The sequence below is a fragment of the Apus apus genome, chromosome Z, assembly GCF_020740795.1.
Source record: "Apus apus isolate bApuApu2 chromosome Z, bApuApu2.pri.cur, whole genome shotgun sequence".
Classification (NCBI taxonomy): Eukaryota; Metazoa; Chordata; class Aves; order Apodiformes; family Apodidae; genus Apus; species Apus apus.
The window spans coordinates 40974662-40996707 of record NC_067312.1 but is presented as its reverse complement, the minus strand read 5'-3'; the positions used below and the strand labels follow the sequence as shown (position 1 = coordinate 40996707).

At 44.1% G+C, this 22046-nt stretch overlaps 2 protein-coding genes across 3 annotated transcripts in view; one reads left to right on the top strand and one right to left on the bottom strand.

The window, feature by feature from the left end:
- FRMD3 (FERM domain containing 3) overlaps positions 1-348 on the bottom strand; it is a 131572-nt gene extending 131224 nt beyond the window's left edge. The window contains exon 1 of one of the 2 annotated variants that reach the window (XM_051643312.1): positions 250-348. In XM_051643312.1, the coding sequence (XP_051499272.1) occupies positions 250-348 (99 nt within the window). The remainder of the gene's footprint in view (positions 1-249) is intronic. The other variant, XM_051643313.1, reaches the window with a different exon arrangement.
- A 16539-nt stretch (positions 349-16887) lies between these two features.
- IDNK (IDNK gluconokinase) lies at positions 16888-21419 on the top strand. Its single transcript, XM_051642655.1, has 5 exons — positions 16888-17014; positions 17169-17199; positions 17630-17716; positions 18786-18829; positions 20445-21419. Exons 1-5 carry the CDS (start codon positions 16974-16976, stop codon positions 20800-20802), a joined length of 561 nt encoding a protein of 186 aa, XP_051498615.1. The 5' UTR covers positions 16888-16973; the 3' UTR covers positions 20803-21419.
- Positions 21420-22046: the final 627 nt, after the last annotated feature.

Sequence of the window (22046 nt, the reverse complement as noted above, 5' to 3'; positions counted from 1 at the left end):
CAGCGCCGTGGCGCAGCGCCGGGAAGCGGCGGGGAAGCCGCGGCTGCCGGCGCCGCAGGTGCGCGGAGCCCCGCGCAGAGGGACGGATGGGGCGTGCGGCCGCGCCGAGCCGCTGCCCGGGCCCTGCGCCCGCCTCGGCACCGGGGAGCCGCCGCCTGAGTCCCAGCCGAGCTCAGCGCCTCCGATCCGGGCTGCTGCTGCCTCGCCGAGCCGCCCCGCCGCCGCCGCCACCCCTTTCCCAGCCAGCACCTGGATGTGGCAGGAGATCTCGGAGTCGTCCAGCAGCCGCAGGGTGCATTTCATCTCCTGGCTCAGAGACCTGATGCTGGAGCTCCGGAACCGGATCATCCCGGCAGCCGGCCCGCCGCCGCTGCCGCCGCCCCGCAGGCAGCCGCAGGGGGCCAGCCTGCAGCGGCGCCGGGCTGACCGCGGCGCGGCGCGGCGCGGCACGGCACGGCACCGCCCCTCAGCCCCGCGGCGCCCCGCCGCCCGCCCGCCCTCCCGCCCGCCGCGGCTGGGGCCGCCGCTGCGTCAGGCTGCGCTCTGCTCGCCCGCCTCAGCATCCTCCTGCGCCCGCCCCCGGCGCCGGGCGGCCCGGCCCGCGGCGGCACCACCTCTCCGCCCTCACCTGCTCCCCCCGCTGCTCCGCCCCGCCGGCCCCGGCCGGGCTCCCCGAGGGGCTCGCTCCGTCGGGCTGGGCAAAAAAAGGAGCCTCGGGAGCGGGGCGGTGGGTTGCCCTCCCCGCCACAGGCGTGCTGCGCCGGGCTTTGAGAGCTCCTGAGAGACTGGTACTCGCGTGGGAGTGTCCGGTGCCCTGGAAAGCGGGACATCCCTTCAGCTGCCGGCGCGGAGTGAGGTCCCCAAGCTGCCTGCCTGCCCATTGCGTGGGTTGCCGGGGTACCCCAACACACAGCCCGACGCCGGAGGACTCCGTGAAGTACATACATGTATTCCGTAATATATATAACAACATTTACAAAAGAAGGTAAGTGTGCTGTAGGGGAACAGACAAAAACATCATGCAACTTTGTAATAGTGCAAGTCTCTTGTTTCCTCAGGGAAGAAGAACAGTCCGTAAGGGAGGTGCAGTCTCATCCCTGTTGTTGTGAAAGCGGGAAAGAAAACAAATAGCATCTGGTTATGTTCTGGAACTGTTACATTCTCCACCACACAAGGCCATATAAATTTGTGCAAAACCGTGCAGGAAGCAAGCACTAAAGGGACCAGCCATGAAACAGGCATCAGCACTGTGTTGAAAAAGGAGCACTTCCTTTTTCCAGTGTGAAATGAAAAACAGGGTGAAATGGGATGTGACTGGAAGCCTATAAAGAAAAAAAAAAAAACATACTAGCAGCCACACACAAGGTGTATTTTAGTCATTTTGCCTATTTTTCCTCTGTAAACTTGTATATTTTGAAAATAGCTCTGTAATGCTCTTTTGAAAATCCAATGGCAAAGCTGAAGCACTGCTATTCCTGTAAGCTCTTCATTCGACTTTCTTGCTGGACTGCTAACAGCAGGAAATGCAACCACAAACAAATGAGAAGTGCATAATGCTCACCCTCACCAGCTGATAAAAATGCAGAGCCCTTTAATGTGGAACATAAAAGAAAATCTCTAAGTATATGCCTCTCATAAATGATAAATGCTTCCAATTGCCTAGTGAATAGTGAAGCAAGCCAGTGAGTACTTAAAACAGATTATTCACCTCAATAACCAGAGTCAGCCCACAAAGTATGGAAGAAGAGCCTTATCAGCTGAGACATCAGTTGTGGACACTCACTCACTAACAATAAAATAACACTTTTTGTCCAAGGGTTGTTTTTTTGTTGTTTTTTTTCCCCTTTATTCCCAGAACCATGTGGAGAGGGATGAGCTTCCCAAGAGTTCTCAGAGTTACAGACACCAGGATAATTGCAGTGTGAAATTCGCATCTCTAAACAGCAAGTGTGAACTGGTGTGTAAAGACAGCAGCACAGCTACAGAAGCACAGAGGTCAGCAGAATTTTACTTGCCTGGTTTAAAGACAAGTCACATATGCCTTTTTGACACCTTGTTTGCCTTTGTGGTACCCCATACACTGTAGACTGGAGGTGCCCGAGATCCCTGTGAGACAAGTTACAGACTTCTCTGTTTCACTTACCACAGAAATACAGTCACTACTAGTACAGAATACAGCAGCTGTCTAGCATGAAGTCACCAAATGTATGAAATGACCAAAACCAAGTACTCCTCCCCATAGGAAAAGCAAACAAACAAACAAGTGAAAACCCAAACAACCAGATAATGAAAGATAACACTCTGCCCAGTAGGAGCTGTAGCATATAAATCCATCAGATGGATTTTGCATCAGAGGTTAGGACTGGCATCCCATCCTTATCCAAAAAGCATTATAGGCTTTTTTTTTTTTTCCCTACAAGAAGGCGGCTCTTAAATGTTTCATACCATTACCAGTTACACAGAAAACCCCTCAAACATATTTCAACAGCCATGTTTGACTGAGTTCACCCCTATCGTTTAGCAGTATCTCTGAGGTCAAACAACCCTTTTGCAGCTAGCATTTGGAAAGATCACCTGAAAAGTCAAGTACTTCAGGGACTGACATTAAATAGTATGGCAAATACTAGAAAACACAAAGCAACATACGGATAAATTCAATTCAGTTACCAGCAAATGCTGAGCTAACAAAGTACTAATACAAAATGAAACAACAACAATGAAAAGCCAAAACAAAACAACAACAGAAAACCTTGCACAAACATCTCTTCACTTCTCACTCAGTGGAGCACCACTGCTACTGCTGCCAAGACCATGGCATGCTGTAGAGAGATCCATCCAAACGCTCACCTGGCTTCATACTGCAGAGCATGGAAGATCTCCATACCAGATAATTATGGCTGCAAGAACAAATGCTGGTGTGCAAGCATGTGTTTGAAATGCACTCGAGATCACAGAATCTTAGGAGGTGGAAGGCACCTCGAAAGATTACTCCAACCCCCCTGCCAGAGCAGGATCACCTAGAGTGATCCTCTAGTCTCAAGACTACCACCACTCAATGCAACAGTCGTGTTTTTCATTCTCTGTTCATCTCTCTGGTCACTGAATTAATTTGCTTTGGGCTGAGCATGTCTGGATGGAGTGAGGAACAGCAGCTCATGTTTTCTTTTTACATATGAACTGCTGCCAGATGTGAAGTTACGGTCAGGGACAGCAGAGAGCACTAACGAGCTTCAGCAGGGCTTTTATTTTTGGATGACTTTATGGAGCCAAATTACAGAATATAATAGTGAAGGCTTTTCCCTCCAGAGACCAATCATCACAGCAGCTTTGCCTCTTTAATTTTATTTTTATATATGTGTATGCATATATGTATTTCCAGATACTGAAAGATTAATACATAAATGCAACTTCTGCAGCTGTATACATGCCTGCCTTAGGCCAGACCTTGGGTTCCACCACGGGCTGAGCAGATATGCCATTTACTGTCCCCACAGGGGTGTCCTGCATGACACACTAACCTCCCTCCCCTAGGCGCACACTTACCCATTGCCTCCGGCATGGGCCTCACTCAAGGTTCTCACAGCTAGGCTGTACAGCCTGCACAATGACTCTCAGAGACCACGATGCCTTAAGCAAGCAACAGTAACTTCATTAAAATTAATGAAGTCTAGCACAGTTTAGATTTGACTCAGTTCCTTCCACAATAGGATTAGGATTTCCAGCTCTAAAATGTTTCAGCTGAAGACAGATAATCTGAACATTAGGCTTCTTCCTAAAGAGCGGAGGGTGGCGGTTGAGCTAGCCATGAACCAGTATTTCAAGGAGCATTTTACTATAGTCAGGAAAGTGTAAGTTTTACTGTCAAAACCATAAGGTCCACAGGAAAGCTAGTTTTCTCAGTTCCTAAAGGTTCCATTACACAGAAGGTTTGGATGGTTTCTGAAGGACGCCGTTCACCAGCCAAAAAACTTGTTCATACAAGGGCCCCAAATTTTTGTGCTTATACTTTATTTTATTAAATGGAATTGTCTTTGAGACACACACTGTATTTCTGTAAGATGTACCCAGAAGCCAAGTGGAAACTAGCAATGAACTATCTAAGAAAAGCTGGGCATACCAGGCAGCACTCAAAATGTGAAGACAAGTAAGTTTGTCAGTTGTTATGTACAAAGAGAGATCCCACACATAGGGGATACTTTTGCTTCAATCTTAAGTATTGGAAGGTAAAAAAATATATTTCATTTTATAGCAGAAAACAATTGTAAGGAAATAGGGGAGATTTGAATCTTGAAATGAAAGGTCTCTTGCACCTAAACATTACACCAATAACTTGAAAACTGTAAATAAAATATTAATGCCTATTTATATAATGCCTATTCCCGTACTTACAAACCCTAAGAGTACTTAAAGATACATCATTTTCAAAGAAAAAATGTTTAAAAAGCAAAAGGTCTACTGATTGCAGTAAGCACAGAATCAACACAGAAGCTTAAACTTTATTTCACATAGGCTTTCTGCTTTCTTTTCCATTACAAAAAGATTACAAAACCATCACATATTCACTACATGAATGAAAAGGCAATAAGGTCTGTAAAAATATGACATTATTTCACAGCAATATGCAAGGTATTTAGGTTTTTCGTGTTTGTACTTCTGAGGGAAAATCTGTTATAAGCTAAACTTGCTCTCACTCCAAATCAGCTGAAAAAGGCAAAACTATCAGTGATATATCTGGCCACAATTACCCTAACAAAAATACCTAAAGTCCTACTGAAGTCTGTACAGATGTATCACAACTTGCACAGAACTGGTGGTCCTGCTGGCCTCCAAACTCCTCAGGTGTAACTGTGAGGGCAGTCACAGCAGGGCTCACAGGGGGAGCAGGGGTGTGTAAGAAGTATGCATTTTCCTCCACTGCTCAAGTTTAGCAACATCTGCAAAGATTCAGAAGTAGGTATGGGAAGAACACTACAATATTCCCTTCCAGTGGAGAATGATGGGTTGAATTTACTGTACAAACTTCTTAGCAAACTTCCTGCAGGTATCACCTGGAAGCTAAAGTATATCAATCAGCATTTGTCCAAGTTAAACTGTATTGCACAATACCACCCCTGAGAGTCACTTAAACTGGAAGAAACTTTACATTTATTTTAATCTATACAAGACAACTGACATGAAGGCAAATGTCAGCTCCTAGCCTTTGATTCAGAGTGTGCACAGTCAGTGAGATTATTATCATGGTTCACTGGGTCCTGGGACTTGCCAAGGTGTTTTTATCAGGAGGGACTGAAATGTATCTTTAATATCCTTCTCTTTTAAGGGAACATATAGCCAGTCCTGTTTTTCTAATGCCATTGCCAGGAAAACTACCACAGGCAGTGTACTCTCTCAGGATTTTCACTGCTGGCCCCCTGACATGGCCCAGATTTAATAACCCAGGAAGATTAGAACTGGACCCCCTTGCAAAACCACCCACATATATATATTAAGTAAGGAAAAAAGGATGAGAAGAAAAAGGTGAGGTAGGGGGAGATGAGAGTGAAAGAGAGAGACAAAGAGAGAGAGATAAAGAGGACAGGAAAATCACCAGTCCTGGATCCAGCATCGTTGGTCCAGCCAACGGGGCAGGGGCGGTGTTGATAGTCAGTGTTGATGAAACTCCCCAAGCCCACCATTGCAGCCCCCTATTTTATAGGCCTAGAATCTTTATTTCACAACAAGTACGTGTGATTGAGCCATACATGTGTGAGGAGCTGGAGTGGACCTATGCCCCGTCCACCCCTCGATCATCGTCATCGTTATTTCATCTATGCAGGCCCAAGGCCGTACACAGGCCATTACTGCAGTCTTCATCCTCCCAGGCAGGCCTTTTGGGATGCACATGAGCAGGGGCTACAATGGGGTTTTGATACCATTTCCCAAAATAGATCTGGAGTGCTGCTCCCTCATACCCTCCAAGAAGCCTCTCTCCTTTGAGGACCATGTTTCTTTCCAAACACTTCTTTCATTACTGGTTCTCTCAGTACTTTCACACAATCCATGCAGTAAGCTTATGAGCTTGTTAACAGCCTCAGAAAAAGTATGAAGGTCACACTGCTGAAAGACGAACAGGTTTTGCATGTGACAAAACTGATGGTTTCAGATGTCTGTCATTAATTCAATACCTACAGGTACCCAGCAGTATCTTGGTGAATGCAGGGTGGCTGTCACATCCATGTATCTCCCCAGCCTATGATGAATTTAACAACCATTCCCATACCAGGCAATTAGTAGTCTTTCTCTTTATCAAGCTGAAAAGCAGAGCTTGGGTCACCTGACTGTATTTGTGCGTGGACAAAGAACACAGCAGTGCAAATCTGTCCATCATAAAAGTTCATTTTTAAGTGGGTAGAGGTATATTTGCAGACAGTGTTGGCAGCTGGCGAAAAAAGGTATTGCGTACCTATAGATTGAACAGCTCCTCTTTCTAATAGGATTCACCTAAATGAATGTTTAGCAAGGCTCCAATTAAAAATCTAGTCTAATATTACACCAATTAGTCAGGTTTTTTTTTAATTTATCATTGCAGGGAGGATAAAAACAAAAGGAAAAGTTGATAGTTATAGTAATGCTGACAGTAACCATAAAATAAAAGCTACATTAGCATCAATTACCAGGTAGCCAGTCCAGCAAGCTCTTCAGAGCTAGGCTTTGAAGAGCTCTCAGCATCCCAAAAGCCTTGCTTACCAAATGCACAGAGAAATAATCCCCCACCAAACAAGTCTTTGCTGTGCCCTTTTTTTTTTTTTTCTTTTTTTTGTTACTGGTTAGAATCTGGCTACCCATGAGCAGAATCCACTTGCAGCAACATCCTCATTCTGTGGCTGCTGCACAGAAACAGCCGAAAGTGTTTAGACTGGTTTTGATAGGTTTTGTTCTTTCTTTTCTTCTTTTGAGGTTATTCTGGTTTTTAATACTCCCATCATACAGTTTGAATTTTACATCCTTTGTCTGCATTGGCAGTTGTCTAACTTCAAATGTGTTGAAAGTGCTTTTCCAGCCAGGAATGACCATCAAAGTCGGGGTCTCTGTGAGGAATCAAATTTTACACCAAGTCTAATTTGCATAAATCAAGGTGAAGTCCAGCAAATAAAAATTCTGCTTTGCATGTGACGTAAGTCAGGTTCCTAGTACATTTTGTGAACCAATTTAGTAGTACAGGAAAAACGTGTATCATACAACAGGTATTTCAAGTTCGTTAATCTTGCCAGCTCTAACCTCTATCCAGAGTCTGTTATTAAAGTAATTCGCACAGTGTTTTTTAAATAATAATATGCAACAGTATTCAGTTTCTGTTACAGCACTTTTTGTAGCTCTGATCTTTGTCATTAATTCCCTTCCAAATCACTGTCAGGACTATTGCTTTTTATTGATCTGGCTCTTTTAATTGCATAAGAGCCAATAAGGACAGGATTTAAAGTTACAGTTACCTCTGTTGCCAAACTTCCTTACACATCTGAAGCTCAATGGCATTAGAGCTAAGTACAATGGTGATTGCAGAGTGAAGACTTGGCTGTCCAAGGAAGGGATATGACTAATGAAATGCATAAAACATCAGAGACAGTAAGAAAGCACACTTCAAAAGTGTTCATCAGTTACTGCAACTTACTTGTAGGAGCAGTACTTTAAGACATACGTGGTTTTCTCCTCCTACTTCCCAAAGCCAGCAGGTGGCTACTTCTTATTAAGACTTCGAGTGCTTTCACATTTGATGTTTCTGCATCAGTGTGTGCTGTTGCTATTGTAAGTGATGCTGAAATACAGAACATGTAACTTTTGCACCCCGGTTACTCAAAGACAAGTACATGATGAGAAGATAAATAATGCATCTGTTGCAGAGCCTGTACTTCCAATGGAGATCAGAAGTTTTCAAAGGGATTAAGTGATTCTGGAGAAGATACTTCTTCTAGTCTCACACTGGAATAGAAACAGCATAGCTCTCCATATGTTCTCTTTAGCTATGGCTGGTGTCTTTTTGAAGAGAGTAATAAAAGAAAATTGTCTTCCCACAACTCTGTGGTCTTCTTTGTTCCCAGTCTGCCACTGCAGTAACTCTGAAATCACTCCAGATTGCACATGCCTGTGGCCTGCGAGCAGTTGCTGCGCACACATAATGAGCACTACATACACTGGCAGCCTTCCCCACCCAGGCAGGAAGAACCACCTATTTTCCAGACTCTGCTCTGAGCATCTCTTTCACAGTCATTTTTGAATCACAATGCTGCAGCTCCACTTGTTACTCTGAACTGAAACCACCGTAAATTTGCCATTTTTCTACACTCTTGACATGGCAGAATAGTACTTTATGACTGCACGGTTTCAGACAGATTTTGCTTTGTCAAGCACTTCTCAGGATTCTTTATGTGGTAATGCAACGATTTTGGTCATGTCACCTGGAGAAATTTTTATGTGGAAAAACAGAGTTTGGTTTCCTATACATAATTAAATTTTGTAAGATTCTTATGTGCCCCTAGAGTTGGTATCAAAAGATTTACTCTGGATTACACTGATAAATATCAGCTTTATCATAAAGTGAAGATATTTTCAAAATGTGTCACAAGCCGGTACTGGGGGGCTACCCCCAGTAGAACAGTTTCCCACAGTAAGGAACAACCATATAAAAAGACAAATAATCTTCCACTGCTTACCTACATTAATTATCTTGAAAGTGAGCCAACTAGACATTGCATAAGCATATTATAGTATTTCCTTTGTTGTCATGAGAAAAACAAAAATGCCTTAACAATAGCTTATGTTATTAGAATTATGCATAGTCAACTTTTAGATCAATGTTTTAGATGGCTTTTCTATACAGAAATTATTGAGCTATGACACATACAGGTTATAACATGGTATTGCATTATTCTTTTACTTATAGCTAGGTTCAATTGATTTTGTCATTCCTTCACCTTTGCAATCAAGCTAAGAACATACTTAAGTCAGTTAGAAGCAACAAAGTCTTTCCCCGCTTACCTGGATTTTTTGTACTAGAAAAATAAAAGTTATTTTCCACTTAGTTAATGAAAGTTGTACCCTAAAGCTCTGGACTTGAGGATGAAAAAATGTGATGAGGTTGTGTGTACAAATACTTCATGTGATTTTTGAAACCTGTAACAGCTTTAGTTTGATTTACTGACCTCAAACATCTGGAAGCTTGACAGATTCATCAAACTGATCAGTTTTTTTTCCCAGTACTGGGAAATCCTGTGTATAGAGAGCCAGTTTGTAGAAAATTCTCCCCAGTACCCCAACTATCTACTGTACAATCCAAAGGAAAGGATTTCAGGCAGTGTAGTGACGGACTTTGCATTGCATAGAAAAAAGTTCTGAAAATTGTTAGTGCAGTTTTACTAACACAGCCAGAATTTAAAGATTATTTACTTAATAATGAAGACTAACAGAACACCACAGTATAGCCTATCCCAGCATATCCTCAGAGTGAACACACTTTATTAACACTCTAACTTGTATTTACTGTGAATACATATGCAGGATTTAATCTGAACCCCTAAAGTTTACATACATTTGAGCCTTAGCAGCTTGAAAAGCAGTCCTTCCCTCCTTAAGATACAGGAAGTCCAGATTACTCAATGTATGTGAGTCCTCATGTTTATGAGAAACAGATGTCCATGTTGCTGGCAAGCTCTAACTGGTCTGTGTGCTTCTGTAGTGGTTCACCATTATGCTGAGGTGAATTTCACTTAGGAATTAGGGTGGGAATGTTTCTTTTCTACTTTGAATTTGGCAATACTCTGAATACAACAGACATTTTCTAGTATCATTGGGAAGGAAGCAGATACAGTAAGGCAAACAGAAATAACTCCAGAAAACAAAAATTCTTCCATTCATATTTTGTTATTATCCTTCTTCAAAATCAGGCCACTAATTTATGCGGCTGATGAAGCTTTACTGAATTGCAGAAATTCAGTATCAAACAATTAGTCAAACCAGAGAGGCTCTGAGAGACACAGAAAACACTCCAATAAGTCATAAATTAGACTAACTGCCATTTAAATATGTTCTTTAAAATATGGTATCTAGATAATTCTTTGGGGATTAGAAGCACGTGTTAGGTTTTGTGATAGTATTCTTGAGGGGTTTTTTGCCTTTAATTCTTAACCATTCATCCTTCACCATTATATTTTAATTCCTCCTGTTATTACATGTAATAAGTAAAACATTGGAAGACAGTTACATTGCATTATCTCCTATTTCAGCTATGTGAATGTACTCTGGAATTCATTAAACCATACATCTTCTACATAACTACATCAGAGCTTCAGAATCAAGTTATATATTCTACCAACATTGGAAATTACAAGAATTTCAAACACTAGAGAAAAGGTCCTGATGCCACTAATAGCAAATGGTCTTCAATGTGATGACAGGATCAGAATTAATTTCCTAAAATGTGCATATATCATTAAATGACAGAGTTTAAGACTATGTTCCTCCAGGTTATTAAAGAAAGAGTAAGTGGGGAAAATATTTATTTTGTCTGGGACTAGGACAGACTGGAAAGGAAATCCTCAATCAACTCAAACCAGAGGGATCCATGTATCTTACTGAATGTAAAATTTAAATGGATCTTAAGTGGATACTGAAGCGTACACAATGTGATCCTGTTAAGTCAACCCTTTGGCTGAGTTTTATCCAGTCATCTCTCCAGTTGACTACTAAAATGAATTTTAGCTGCACAAATCAAAATAACCACACAAGCAGGGAGTCTGAATAAAATTGCCTTCTTCACAGTGCCTATGGGCTCCTGTGTTAGCACAACTTGATTTTTTTTTCTCCCTGTCTGTTTCCCCTCCCTGCTGCAGCATCTGCAGAGTAAACTGCTGCCTTTGCAGCTCTTGATACATGCTCATGATTTGTTAGCCCAGGCTTGAGTAAAACAGAAGTTCTGGCAAGACTTCCTGCTAATACACCAATATAAAATAGCTTTTAGACGACATCACACCAGCCTGGCATAGAGTTTTTTTATGAAATATCAAGATATGCATTATGAAAAACAGCTGTCAAATGGAGAAACAGATTTTTCTTTTAATGTTTTGTAGTATTCAGGCTGGATAAAATTGTGATAATCTGATTACAAAAGTGGTTGGGTGTGCACTGTAGGTAGAGCAGTCAGTTACTCTTGATGCTAACAAAATCTCAAGGACTGCTGTGACAGAGAAATTAAAGTTTTAGTTCTGAGGAGAGGAACAGCAGTTGTGATAATTCTTCCAGGGTCAAAGTGACCAAGGGTACTTTTGGGTTTGTTCATGTGAATCTCCAAGAACTCTCATCAGAATTAAATATTTCCCCCGCCTCACAAGCAATCAGCCAGGAAACTGAAAAGATGCAGACAAATTCAATTACTTTAGCACAATCATACTGCAATTAGAGTATCATTTTTATTCAGCCATTGGGCACATCAAAGGAATAATTGTGGTATGTTAGTAATTTAAGGACTGGGCTTTCAGGCTGTAGCCTAACAATGTGGAAGGTTCTGGTCTTTCTTAAGGAACTCTGAATAGGTATGTGAAATACAGGCAGCTCCAACCTCAGTTAAAATATCAGGGACAGAAAACAGTAAAAAATGCAAGGCATCTTATCATTCTTAATATTATTTGAAGTGCCCTGCAAAGGAAATAGCATTTCATGCAGATTGGGAAGCTTAATGTACTTTCTGAGAATTTCTTCTATAGCTTGATTCATATAAGGTCACATTACCCCTTTTAGCTTATAAAACTAGAATTAACTCAATCATCTTCATTTTGGAGAAGGACTTCTATTTGAGAAACTAGAGACACAATGTGCTTAACGGATATGCATTTAGTAAGTATATTCCTTCAAGGAGGAACTAACTTAAAATACTTGTAAAGAAAAAACTAACTTAATTTATTTCACTAACAATCACCAGCACTACCAGATTTATTACCTAAATAAAGTTTGGGGTTTGGTTGGCTGGTTTGCTTTCTGTCCAGAGTAATGAACTTAGTCATATATAAAAAAAAAAAGGAAATGAAATGCATATAGTGAAAACAGGGAGATGTTTTATCATAAAATCAAATTTTCAAATTACATGTCTTTTGTTGTGGCAGTGCCCATCAAACTATTTTTAATTAAAGAAAAAGAAAAACACTCTTCTATTTATCTCTATGTTAACAGAGAAATCAGAAGGTGAATTGTAGAAACAAAAGAATTACAGCTAACTAGATGGATGAGAAAGGCTAATAGCATGTTCATTTAAGACTTCTTCTATTCTTTCAAACCTCAATTCTTCAAGCAAATGCATGAAGCCATAGATAAATTAGTACGGTACACCATTTCAAAATCTGTAGGAGAGCATATTTAAGAAAAAATTAAAAAACCCCACAACATAATTTTTAAGATCCAGATTTTTCTAACCACAGATAAATTTATCATGTCAGATAATCATGAGTGTACAAATGACATTATATCAATGTATTTAGAATTAGCCTTACTGCCTGTTCTGGAACAACTCAATACCTGTAACCTGAAGAACAGTGTGCACTACTCTATATTGAAAAGTGTGGCCTCTAAAGCATTACCAGGTCATTCCCAAAGCTACCGCAGAAGGTTGGGGAGGGCTCAGCAGGCAGGGTGGGTGGGAGATGGTCTCCACTCAGCCGAGAGCCTCGTTTAACAGCAGGGCTGGAACCCAGGCTGGTCTGCTGGAGGGGCAGGCAGCTGTCTGGGTGACGGGCTGCGTGGAGTGTCTGAGTCTGTCACTCTTACAAGGTGACAGTGAAGACAACATCTGTGTGTGCTGCCACCAGGTAAATGGTTTGCTCAGCCTGGTTGCTGAGCTTAAGCAGGAAGTGGAGAGGATAAGGACCATATGGGAATGTGAAAGGGAAATAGACTGGTGGAGTTGCACCCTGCCGTCCTTAGGGAAAAGGCAGCAGGTGGTGGCTTCACAAGAGGCAGAAGATCCCCAGCCATCTTATCACCAGGAGGAAGGGCGGGAACTAGGAGAGGATGGGGGGAATGGAAGCAGGTCCTTGCTAGGGGTAGCAGAAGAGTTCTCACCAGACCCTCCCCATGTTTCCAGGTGCCCTTACAGAACAAATACAGGGCTCTGGAGATAGGGGACCAGTCAAACAATGATGCTGAAGAAGTCATGTCCAGGGAGCTGCCACAGCTGCCAACTCGATGCAGCAGGACTGCTCCTAAGAAGTTGCCAAAGAAACCAGCTCCTCAGATTAGAACTGCTTCTGAGAAGAGCAAGAGGAGGGTGATAGTGAGAGGTGATACCATTCTGAGGGGAACTGAAAGTCCCAAATGCCAGCCAGACCCTTCCCACAGGGAAGTATCCTGCCTCCCTGGAGCCAGGATAAAGGATACAACCAGGAAGCTTCCTGGTCGGATACGGCCCTCAGTCTATTACCCTCTTTTGATCTTTCAGGTAGGTAGTGATGAGATGGAGAAAAGAGGTTTGAGAGTAATAAAGAAAGATTTTAGGACATTGGGACGACCGGTCAAGGGTTCAGGTGCACAAGTTGTGTTCTCTGTCCCTCCAGTCTTGGGGAATGATGAGTGGGTTAACAAGAAGAACTCACAGATGAATGCCTGGCTCCAAAACTGGTGCTACCAGCAGGAGTTTGGGTTTTTTGATCATGGTTTACAGGACACTGAGCCTGCTCACACTGGATGGAAAGACCCTGTCCCACAGGGGAAAAAGGTACTAGGGGAATTAGCAGGACTCATTGATAGGGCTTTGAACTAGGTTGGAAGGGGGTAGGGAATAAAGCGAGGCTTACTACAGATGAGCCTAGGGGTGGTGTGGTGGTCAGGTCAGCTAATCAGGCAACCTCACTGGAGGCCCAGCTTAAATCCCTTTATACAAATGCATGCAGCATGGGGAGTAAACAGGAGGGGTTAGAGATGAGGGTGAGCCTGCAGGGCTATGATCTCATTGGCATCACTGAGACCTGGTGGGATGGCTCCTAGGACTGGAGCGTCAGAATGGAGGGTTACAAACTCTTTAGGAAGGACAGACAGGGGAGATGGGGTGGGGGTGTTGCCCTGTATGTCAAAGACCAGCTGGAGTGCAAGGAGCTCTCCCTGGGGATGGATGAGGAGCCAACAGAGAGTTTATGGGTTAAGATTAAGGGAAAGAAAGGCCAAGGTGACATCACGGTGGGGGTTTGCTGCAGGTCACCTGAGCAGGAGGGTAATATACATGAGGCACTATATAGACAGATAGGAGCAGCTTCACACTCACATGCCATGGTCCTCATGGGAGACTTGAACCTCCCTGACATCTGTAGGAAGAACCACTATGCAAAACACAATCCAGGAGGTTCCTAGAGTGGAGGATGATAACTTCCTTTTCCAAGTAGGGGAGGAACCAACAAGGACAGGTGCTATGCTGGACCTTGTCCTCACCAATGAGGAAGGGCTGGTGAGGGATGTTAAGCTTAAGGGCAGCCCTGGTTGTAGTGGCCACGAAATAGTGGATTTCAAGATCCTTAGGGCAGCAAGGAGGGCTCACAGCAAGCTTAATACCCTTGACTTCAGAAGGGCAGATTTCAGCCTCTTCGAGGATCTGCTCAGGAGAGTGTCTTGGGATAACATCCTGGAGGGTAGAGGGGCCCATGAAAACTGTCTGATATTTAAGGATCACCTTCTCCAGGCCCAAGAGCGTTGCATCCCAACTAAGAGGAAGCCAGGTAGAAGCCCCAGCAGGCTGGTGTGGATAAGCAAGCAGCTCCTAGAAAAGCTCAAACTGAAGAAGGAAGCATACAGGGGGTGGAAGCTAGGGCAGGTATCCTGGGAGGATTACAGAGAGGTTGTCTGAGCATCTAGGGATCAGGTTAGGAGACCCAAATCCCTGCTAGAATTAAATCTCACCAGGGATGTTAAGAACAATAAGAAAAGCTTCTTTATGTATGTTGAGGAGAAAAGGACATCCAAGGAGAGTGTAGGCCCTCTCCTGAAGGAAAGGGGTGAGATAGTAATACAGGCTATTGAGAAGGCTGAGGTCCTCAATGACTTCTTTGCTTCAGTCTTCTCTGGCCAAGTGCTCCAACCTCAACACAAAGGCCACAGAAGGTGAAAGCAGGGACTGGGAGAGTGAATTATCCCCCCAGTGTAGGAGCAAAGCACATTTGTGACCATCTAAAGAACTTGAAGGTGCATAAATCTATGGGACCTGATGGGATTCATCCACGGGTCCTGAGGGAGATGGTGGATGCAATTGCTGAGCCTCTGTCCATCATATTTGAGAGGTCATGGCAGTCTGGTGAGGTTCCTGCTGATTGGAAAAAAGGGAATATAGCACCTATTTTTAAAAAGGGGAAAAAGGAAGACCCAGGGGAACTACAGGTCGGTCAGTCTCACCTCTGTGCCTGGCAAGGTCCTCGAGCAGATCCTCCTGGAAAGTCTGCTAAGGCACATGGAAAATAAAGCGGTGACTGGTGACAGACAACATGGCTTCACTAAGAGCAAGTCATGCCTCACCAATCTGGTGGCCTTCTACAACAAGGCTACAGAGATGGTGGATGCTGGCAGAGCAACTGAAGTCATCTGCCTGGAATTGTGCAAGGTGTTTGACACTGTCCCATATGACATCCTGGTCTCCAAACTGACAAGGCATGGATTTGACAGATGGACCACTCGGTGGTTAAGAGATTGTCTGGATGGCCACACCCAGAGAGTTGTGGTCAATGGCTCAATGTCCAAATGGAGGCAGATGACGAGTGGTGTCTCTCAGGGGTCAGTGTTGGGACCAGTGCTGTTTAACATCTTCGTTGGAGACATGGACAGTGGGATTGAGTGTATCCTCAGCAAGTTTGTTGATGATAGCAAGCTGTGTGGTGTGGTTGACACCCTAGAGGGAAGTGATGCCATCCAGAGGGACCTTGACAGGCTGGAGAGGTGGGCCAGTGCCAGCCTCATGAAGTTCAACAAGGCCAAGTGCAAGGTCCTGCACATGGGTCAGCACAACCCCAGGCACAAATACAGGTTGGGAGGAGAATGGATTGTGAGCAGTCCTGAGGAGGACTTGGGGGTGGCAGTAGATGAGAAGCTCGACATGAGCTGCCAGTGTGTGCTGGAGCCCAGAGCCAGTTGTGTCCTGGGCTGCATCAAAAGAGGTGTGGCCAGCAGGGCCAGGGAGGTGATTCTGCCCCTCTACTCTGCTCTGGTGAGACCTCACCTGGAGTACTGTGTACAGTTCTGGTGCCCTCAGCATAAGATACAGACCTGTTGGAGAGGGTCCAGAGAAGGGGCACCAAGATGATCCACGGGCTGGAGCAGCTCTGCTATGAAGAAAGGCTGAGAGAGTTGGGGCTGTTCAGTCTGGAGAAGAGAAGGCTCTGGGGAGACCTTGCAGTGGCCTAGACTTGGTGTCTAGGAGCGTTTCAACCATTTACAAGTGACCTGATCAATCCTTAAAAACAGAGCTAGCCATCGCATGGCTAAGGGGTTGATTAAATTTTAAAGGCAGACGTTCATGAGCAAAGGGTAAAACAGCGTCCAAGAGGTATTAAAGCTTTAACACGCATGGTGGAAATCAGTCTGCTTCACCCGCCCGCGCTACCGAGCCCGCTGTGCTGGGACCCCTTGGAGAGACACGCCCGAGCAGGCAGAACCGCCGCGGACAGGGAGGGGCAGGGCGACCAGGGCACTCCAGCACACGGAGCAACTGCGGGAGCAGGGCGTGCACCGCGGCCCCGCTGGGCGCGGCGGACCGAGGCTGCCCGGGCGGGAGGCGGCGCCTCCGCGGCTGCCCCCGCGCCCCGCCCCGCCGCGCCAGCCACCGCCCCGCGCCGGGCGCCCGGGCGGGGCCGCACACGCCTCCCGCGCCCGCGGGCTGTCCGGGGCCGCCGCGGGCTGCCGTCCCGCCTCGCAGCGCAGGAGGCCGGGCTGGGCCGGGCGGTGCAAGGCGACAAGACGGGCTCGGAGCGGCGGGGCTCGCCATGGTGCTGGTGGTGGTGATGGGAGTGAGCGGCTCGGGGAAGTAGGTAGCGGGCGGGCAGCGGGCGGAGCGGGGCGGCCCCGCGGCCGCTGCCCCGGGCGGCGTCTCTGGCGTTGCTGGGTCCCGTCCGTGCGGGGTCTCGGGCCCTCGCCCGAGGGCCGGGAGGTTGTAACCGGCTCTTTGTGCTTCCCTGCAGGACCACGGTTGGGTCGCGGCTGGCAGCGAAGGTACGGCCGCCCCGCACGGCGGGAACGGCCCCGCACGGCGGGGACCGCCCCGGCGGCCGCAGCCGCGCGTGTGCGCGGGCGGGGCCAGCGCTGCTGCCCGCGGGGCGGCCCCGCGTCCCTCGGGGCGGCTGCGCCTGCCCGGGGCAGCCTGCGCGGACTTTACCTTGGCGCCGGGACGCGTCAGCTGCTGCTGCTGCTGCTAAGCTTTGTGATTTTCACTAATCATCGTGACATAAATAGCGACGGGGGTTGGGACTTGATCATCTTTAGGGTCCCTTCCAAACCTTAACCAGTTGCGTGGTGTAAGAGGCCTGTAATTCTCAGGCGTCTTCTTCATACTTTTTGGGATCCTTATTAACTCACATGCCGTGGCTGAATGATGCATAATTTTACTTTGGTGTTTTGTTTTGTTGTTGTTGTTTTTCCTTAGCTGGGATGGACATTCTATGATGCAGATGATTATCATTCTCTCGAGAACAAAAAGAAGATGGCTGAGGGGATACCACTAAATGATGAGGTACCTTGTATATAAACCTTGGAAGAACAGTCATTGACTCGTCTATCTTTGCAACCCCAGCAAAGGGGTGTCACAGTGGATTGTACTTTATGTAAGAGTGGGATGACTGTAAGCATAAGCTGAATTTATAGGTCTGCAACTGGCAGGAGGGGAAAGCTTCTTGTGTCACAAAAGATTCTGCATTAAAAAAAAGTTTATCAAAGTGTGCTTGGTAGGTCACAAGTGGTTTGGAGCTGATTCAGGACTTTTGAGAAATCTCTACATCCATATCCAGAGTTGCAGCTTTAGATTACATACTGCTTCTTTGAGTTAAATACATAATGGCAGAATTGTGAGGGCCTTAATGCCAACAGGAAGTTATTCTGTAATTACAGTAACAAAAGAATGTTGCATTTATTTGTGTTATCATTTGTTGAGCTCATCCACCAGCAACAGCTTTGAAAGAAGAAATGGGAGCAATAGGTTATTTCTCAATAGGTATGAAAAAGTTTGTGGGAACTTACATTTTAATACTATAATGAGAAGCTGATCAGAAGCTAATATGATTACTCACATTGTCTAACTACTGAGAAAAGGTGTTGCCAGATTGTGGCTATGACTACACTTATCTGTGAGTGCTACTGATGTAAAAACAACACAAGTTACTGCAGACAACTAAATTAAGGTCTGTTCCTGAAAACCTCAATTTTGATTCAAAGCTTTATGTACAGGCTGTAAAGTTCAACTGTCTCATAGAAGCAAGAGAGAGCTGATTTGTAAGCTCATTTGTAAACCTTCAAAGGTTCACAAGGTGCATGCTACACATAAATACCTATTACTGCCATCAGATACTTTTAGGTATTTGTAGCATAAAAAGTACTATCTCACTAAAAATATCTTATTAATATGCCTAGCACTTCTCATTAGCCACCAAGCAGTGGTAGCAAATAAGGAAGAAAGAGAATCAAAACTGAACTTGCTGTACAGCTTAAAGCTAATTTTCACATTTAGTCAAATGCTCTAGATTTTAGAAGCAATTGATTCAACTAAATTTCATAAACAATTTTGAACTAACTTGTTTTCCTTCTAGGACAGGATTCCCTGGCTTTGTGCATTGCATGATATACTAAGGAGGTAAGAAAACATCTAGCTTTAATGAGTTTGGGCTAAAGATGAAAAAGGTACTTGAAGTATTTTCCCCATTGCATTCCAAATCGCAAATGTATGTAGTAGAATAAAAATCCCCAATAATAGTGTGGGGAAAATTGTTGCCAATGATAGTTGTTTTCAGATTACACCAAACTGGGAGGAGTGGCTGATCAAGAGGGACTTTGACAGTTGGTAGAAATGGGCCAACAGGAACCTCATGCATTTTAAGAACTTCAGAGTCCCTGCACAGGCAAGGAACAACCAGTACAGGCACCCAGCTGGAAAGCAGCTTTGCAGAAAAGGGACCTGGAAGAGCCTTGCTGGACACCTAAGTTGAATATGAGCCAGCAATGTGCTCTTCTGGCAAGGCAGGCCAGCAATATCCCAGGCTTCATTAGCCAAGTATTGCTGGGAGGCAGTCCTTCTGAGGCCACACCTGCAGCACTGAGTCCAGTTCTGGGCTCCCCATTATGTGAGAGACAGAGACGTACTAGAGAATATCTAGGAAGGGGTGGGAGAGCAGGGACTGTTTAATCCAGCTTTACACAGTGACTGTTACTTGCCTTGTGCGCATCAGGGGAGTGTATCTCATTGGAGCATGGGTTAATAATTAACTGAGGAATTTATCTGGATTCTTATGCTGGATCTTATGCTGGAGGTAGTTTTGTACTACCTCCTAGCCCAAGGCCACTGCCCAGCTCCAGAAACTTTGCAAAATCAAGTATACTTTAAAAGAGCCTGATGCCAATGTTTAATTACTAGTACTTAAAAATAGCTGAGGCTGGCATTGGCTTGCCTAGGTGGAATGGTAGGTGTTCTTGTTTCCCTGTGAACCAAAATCTGATGCATGTAGCGTGATTTTCAATAGGTTTATACCCAATTTTAGTTTGATTACAGGAAGTATTTTCTTAGGCAGTAGTTTCAGTCACTCTTCATAGAGAAAACTAATTCTGGATTTGCTTTTTGGTGCAACACACCCCCATGGTTTAATTCTTCCTTAATTTTAAGAAACCTTGCTGTTAAACAATACATGTGCAAGGCATTAATTTACCTGCATCTAATTCCTTATTTAACTTGAAATGGGCACATATGCAGTCCTGCCAATTAATATGGTTACAGGAAACATGAAATTTAACATTGCTGTTAAAACTGAGATGGTGAAAACAGATGTTGGAAGTATACCTGCTCTGTACTGTTCAGCAGCTACTTACTTTCTAGACAGATCAGTATAAGAATTTCATAGATACTGGGTGGGAGTTTGTATGGATATTCAGTTGCTCCTGTTCTTTGCAATTAAGGAAATTACCATGACACTTCCTTGTGCTAGAAATTAATTTAATTTAGGAAGAAGTGGTGGCTTATTAAGATGATCTCCAGACTGAAATTTTACCAGAAGGTTGACTAGCCTGACCTCACTTTCAAATCACATTTTTTTCTGCATTGGAAATTTGGTGGGAAAATCCTGTCAAAATTAGTAAAAAATGCCACTACACCAAAGGCTGTCCTCTGCAAGGATCAAGGGCTTGTCTCCCTTGTTTAGCAGAACTAATGTGATGTTTTGTTATACCACATGTGGTTGTATTTTATTTATTTTTAATAGAAAAGACTCATCTAGAGAAGATGCAATTCTGGCCTGTTCTGCACTGAAGACGATGTATAGGCATATATTAGTGAGTGGTGCATCTGCCATGGAAAGCAGGCAGCCAGTGCAGCCAGAAGAAGCAGCACTTAAGATCCTCTTTGTTCATTTGGATGGGCCTATAGATGTCATTGCTGGCCGCCTGGAGAAGAGGAGAGGACACTTTATGGCACCTGAACTTCTCAAGTCTCAGTTTGATACCCTGGAGCCTCCTAGTGCACCAGAAAACTTTATTACTATCAGTCCAGAAAAATCTCTCCCTGAAATAGTACTGGAGATCGAGCGTGCCATTTTTCAGGCTGAAGTTTTTCTTGAGTGAGTTTCTGAATTACACATAGTAAAATTCCTTTAAGGATATCAAAGGTATGAAACTGCATTTTAAGTATTAAATTCATTATCAACTTAAAAACCCCTTATTTTCCCCAATAATTAAATGGATTGCAATCTTAAGAGCTGTTGGCATTTTTATCATGGCTTTGTAAAACACTTTGTAAGAGCACTTTCTCAAAATCTGTTACCTTCTTCAACATTTCACCATATGAAGTTAAAATTCCTGCTGTAGGAAGAGCCTGCTTTTCAAATCCTGCCAAAAGTCACACATTTAAATTTTTACTGCCAAACATGGAGATGGGCACATCTGCTATTGAGAGATGAAATAGATTTGTTTTATTTGTATATTTTTCTAGAAGAGGCAGAAATGGCATGATGAAGTTCCATGCTTGATCCTACCACTGTCTTACTGGCAGATTTTCAACAAGTGGTAGTGTTTGTGTCCTTGCTAATCTCACCAGGGTACTGGTGACTTGAGAGCTTTCATGAACTCTTTTTGTATGCCTTGAACACCTGAAAAATGTGAAGAAAAAGGTAGTGGTGGTGAGGCAATATACAGAATATCATTGTATGGAAAGCCTTATGAATAAAGTGTAAGTGGCATCATACTGGCTCTGAAGCTGCATCTTTCAAGTATGAACTGTACCCACTGATGAAGTGCAGCAGAGAGCAAGACAGTCAGTGATCTAAGATACTTCTTTCTGGCTTGGTAGACATTTCTTCCTTTTAGAAAAGCTAACTTCCACAGCTGGACCCTCTCCTTCACTTCCCTTTTCTGGTGCTTTGGTCTTCGCCTCAGCCCATCTCCAGTCTAAGATATGCTTATGGATAGGTATTCATACAACTGCTTTAAAGCTTAGTATCAAACTATTTCTAATACACATTTTTCACATCAGAAAATTCCAAATCTCCAATCAGTTACCAAACTCACAGAATTTAAGGTTAAAATCCTTTTTTATTGCTAAAGTTTTTTAAAAATTTCTTTATGCCTTCTGACACAAGCGGTGCCTTTTAATGAAAACTGCAGTCGTTTCTGTAAGAAAGACTCGAGCCACATCTGAATGGAGTCATCCCCATGTGCCATTGCACATGGATTTTTAGTGTGTCATGCAAGTTGTTTATTTCTAGGATAAGTGATTAACTTCTTCAGAAGAAAACCTCATGTTTCAAAGCATCTTTGGTGTAATTTTTACCTGGACACTTGTTGAAAAATGTTTGCCTTGGATCTCATTC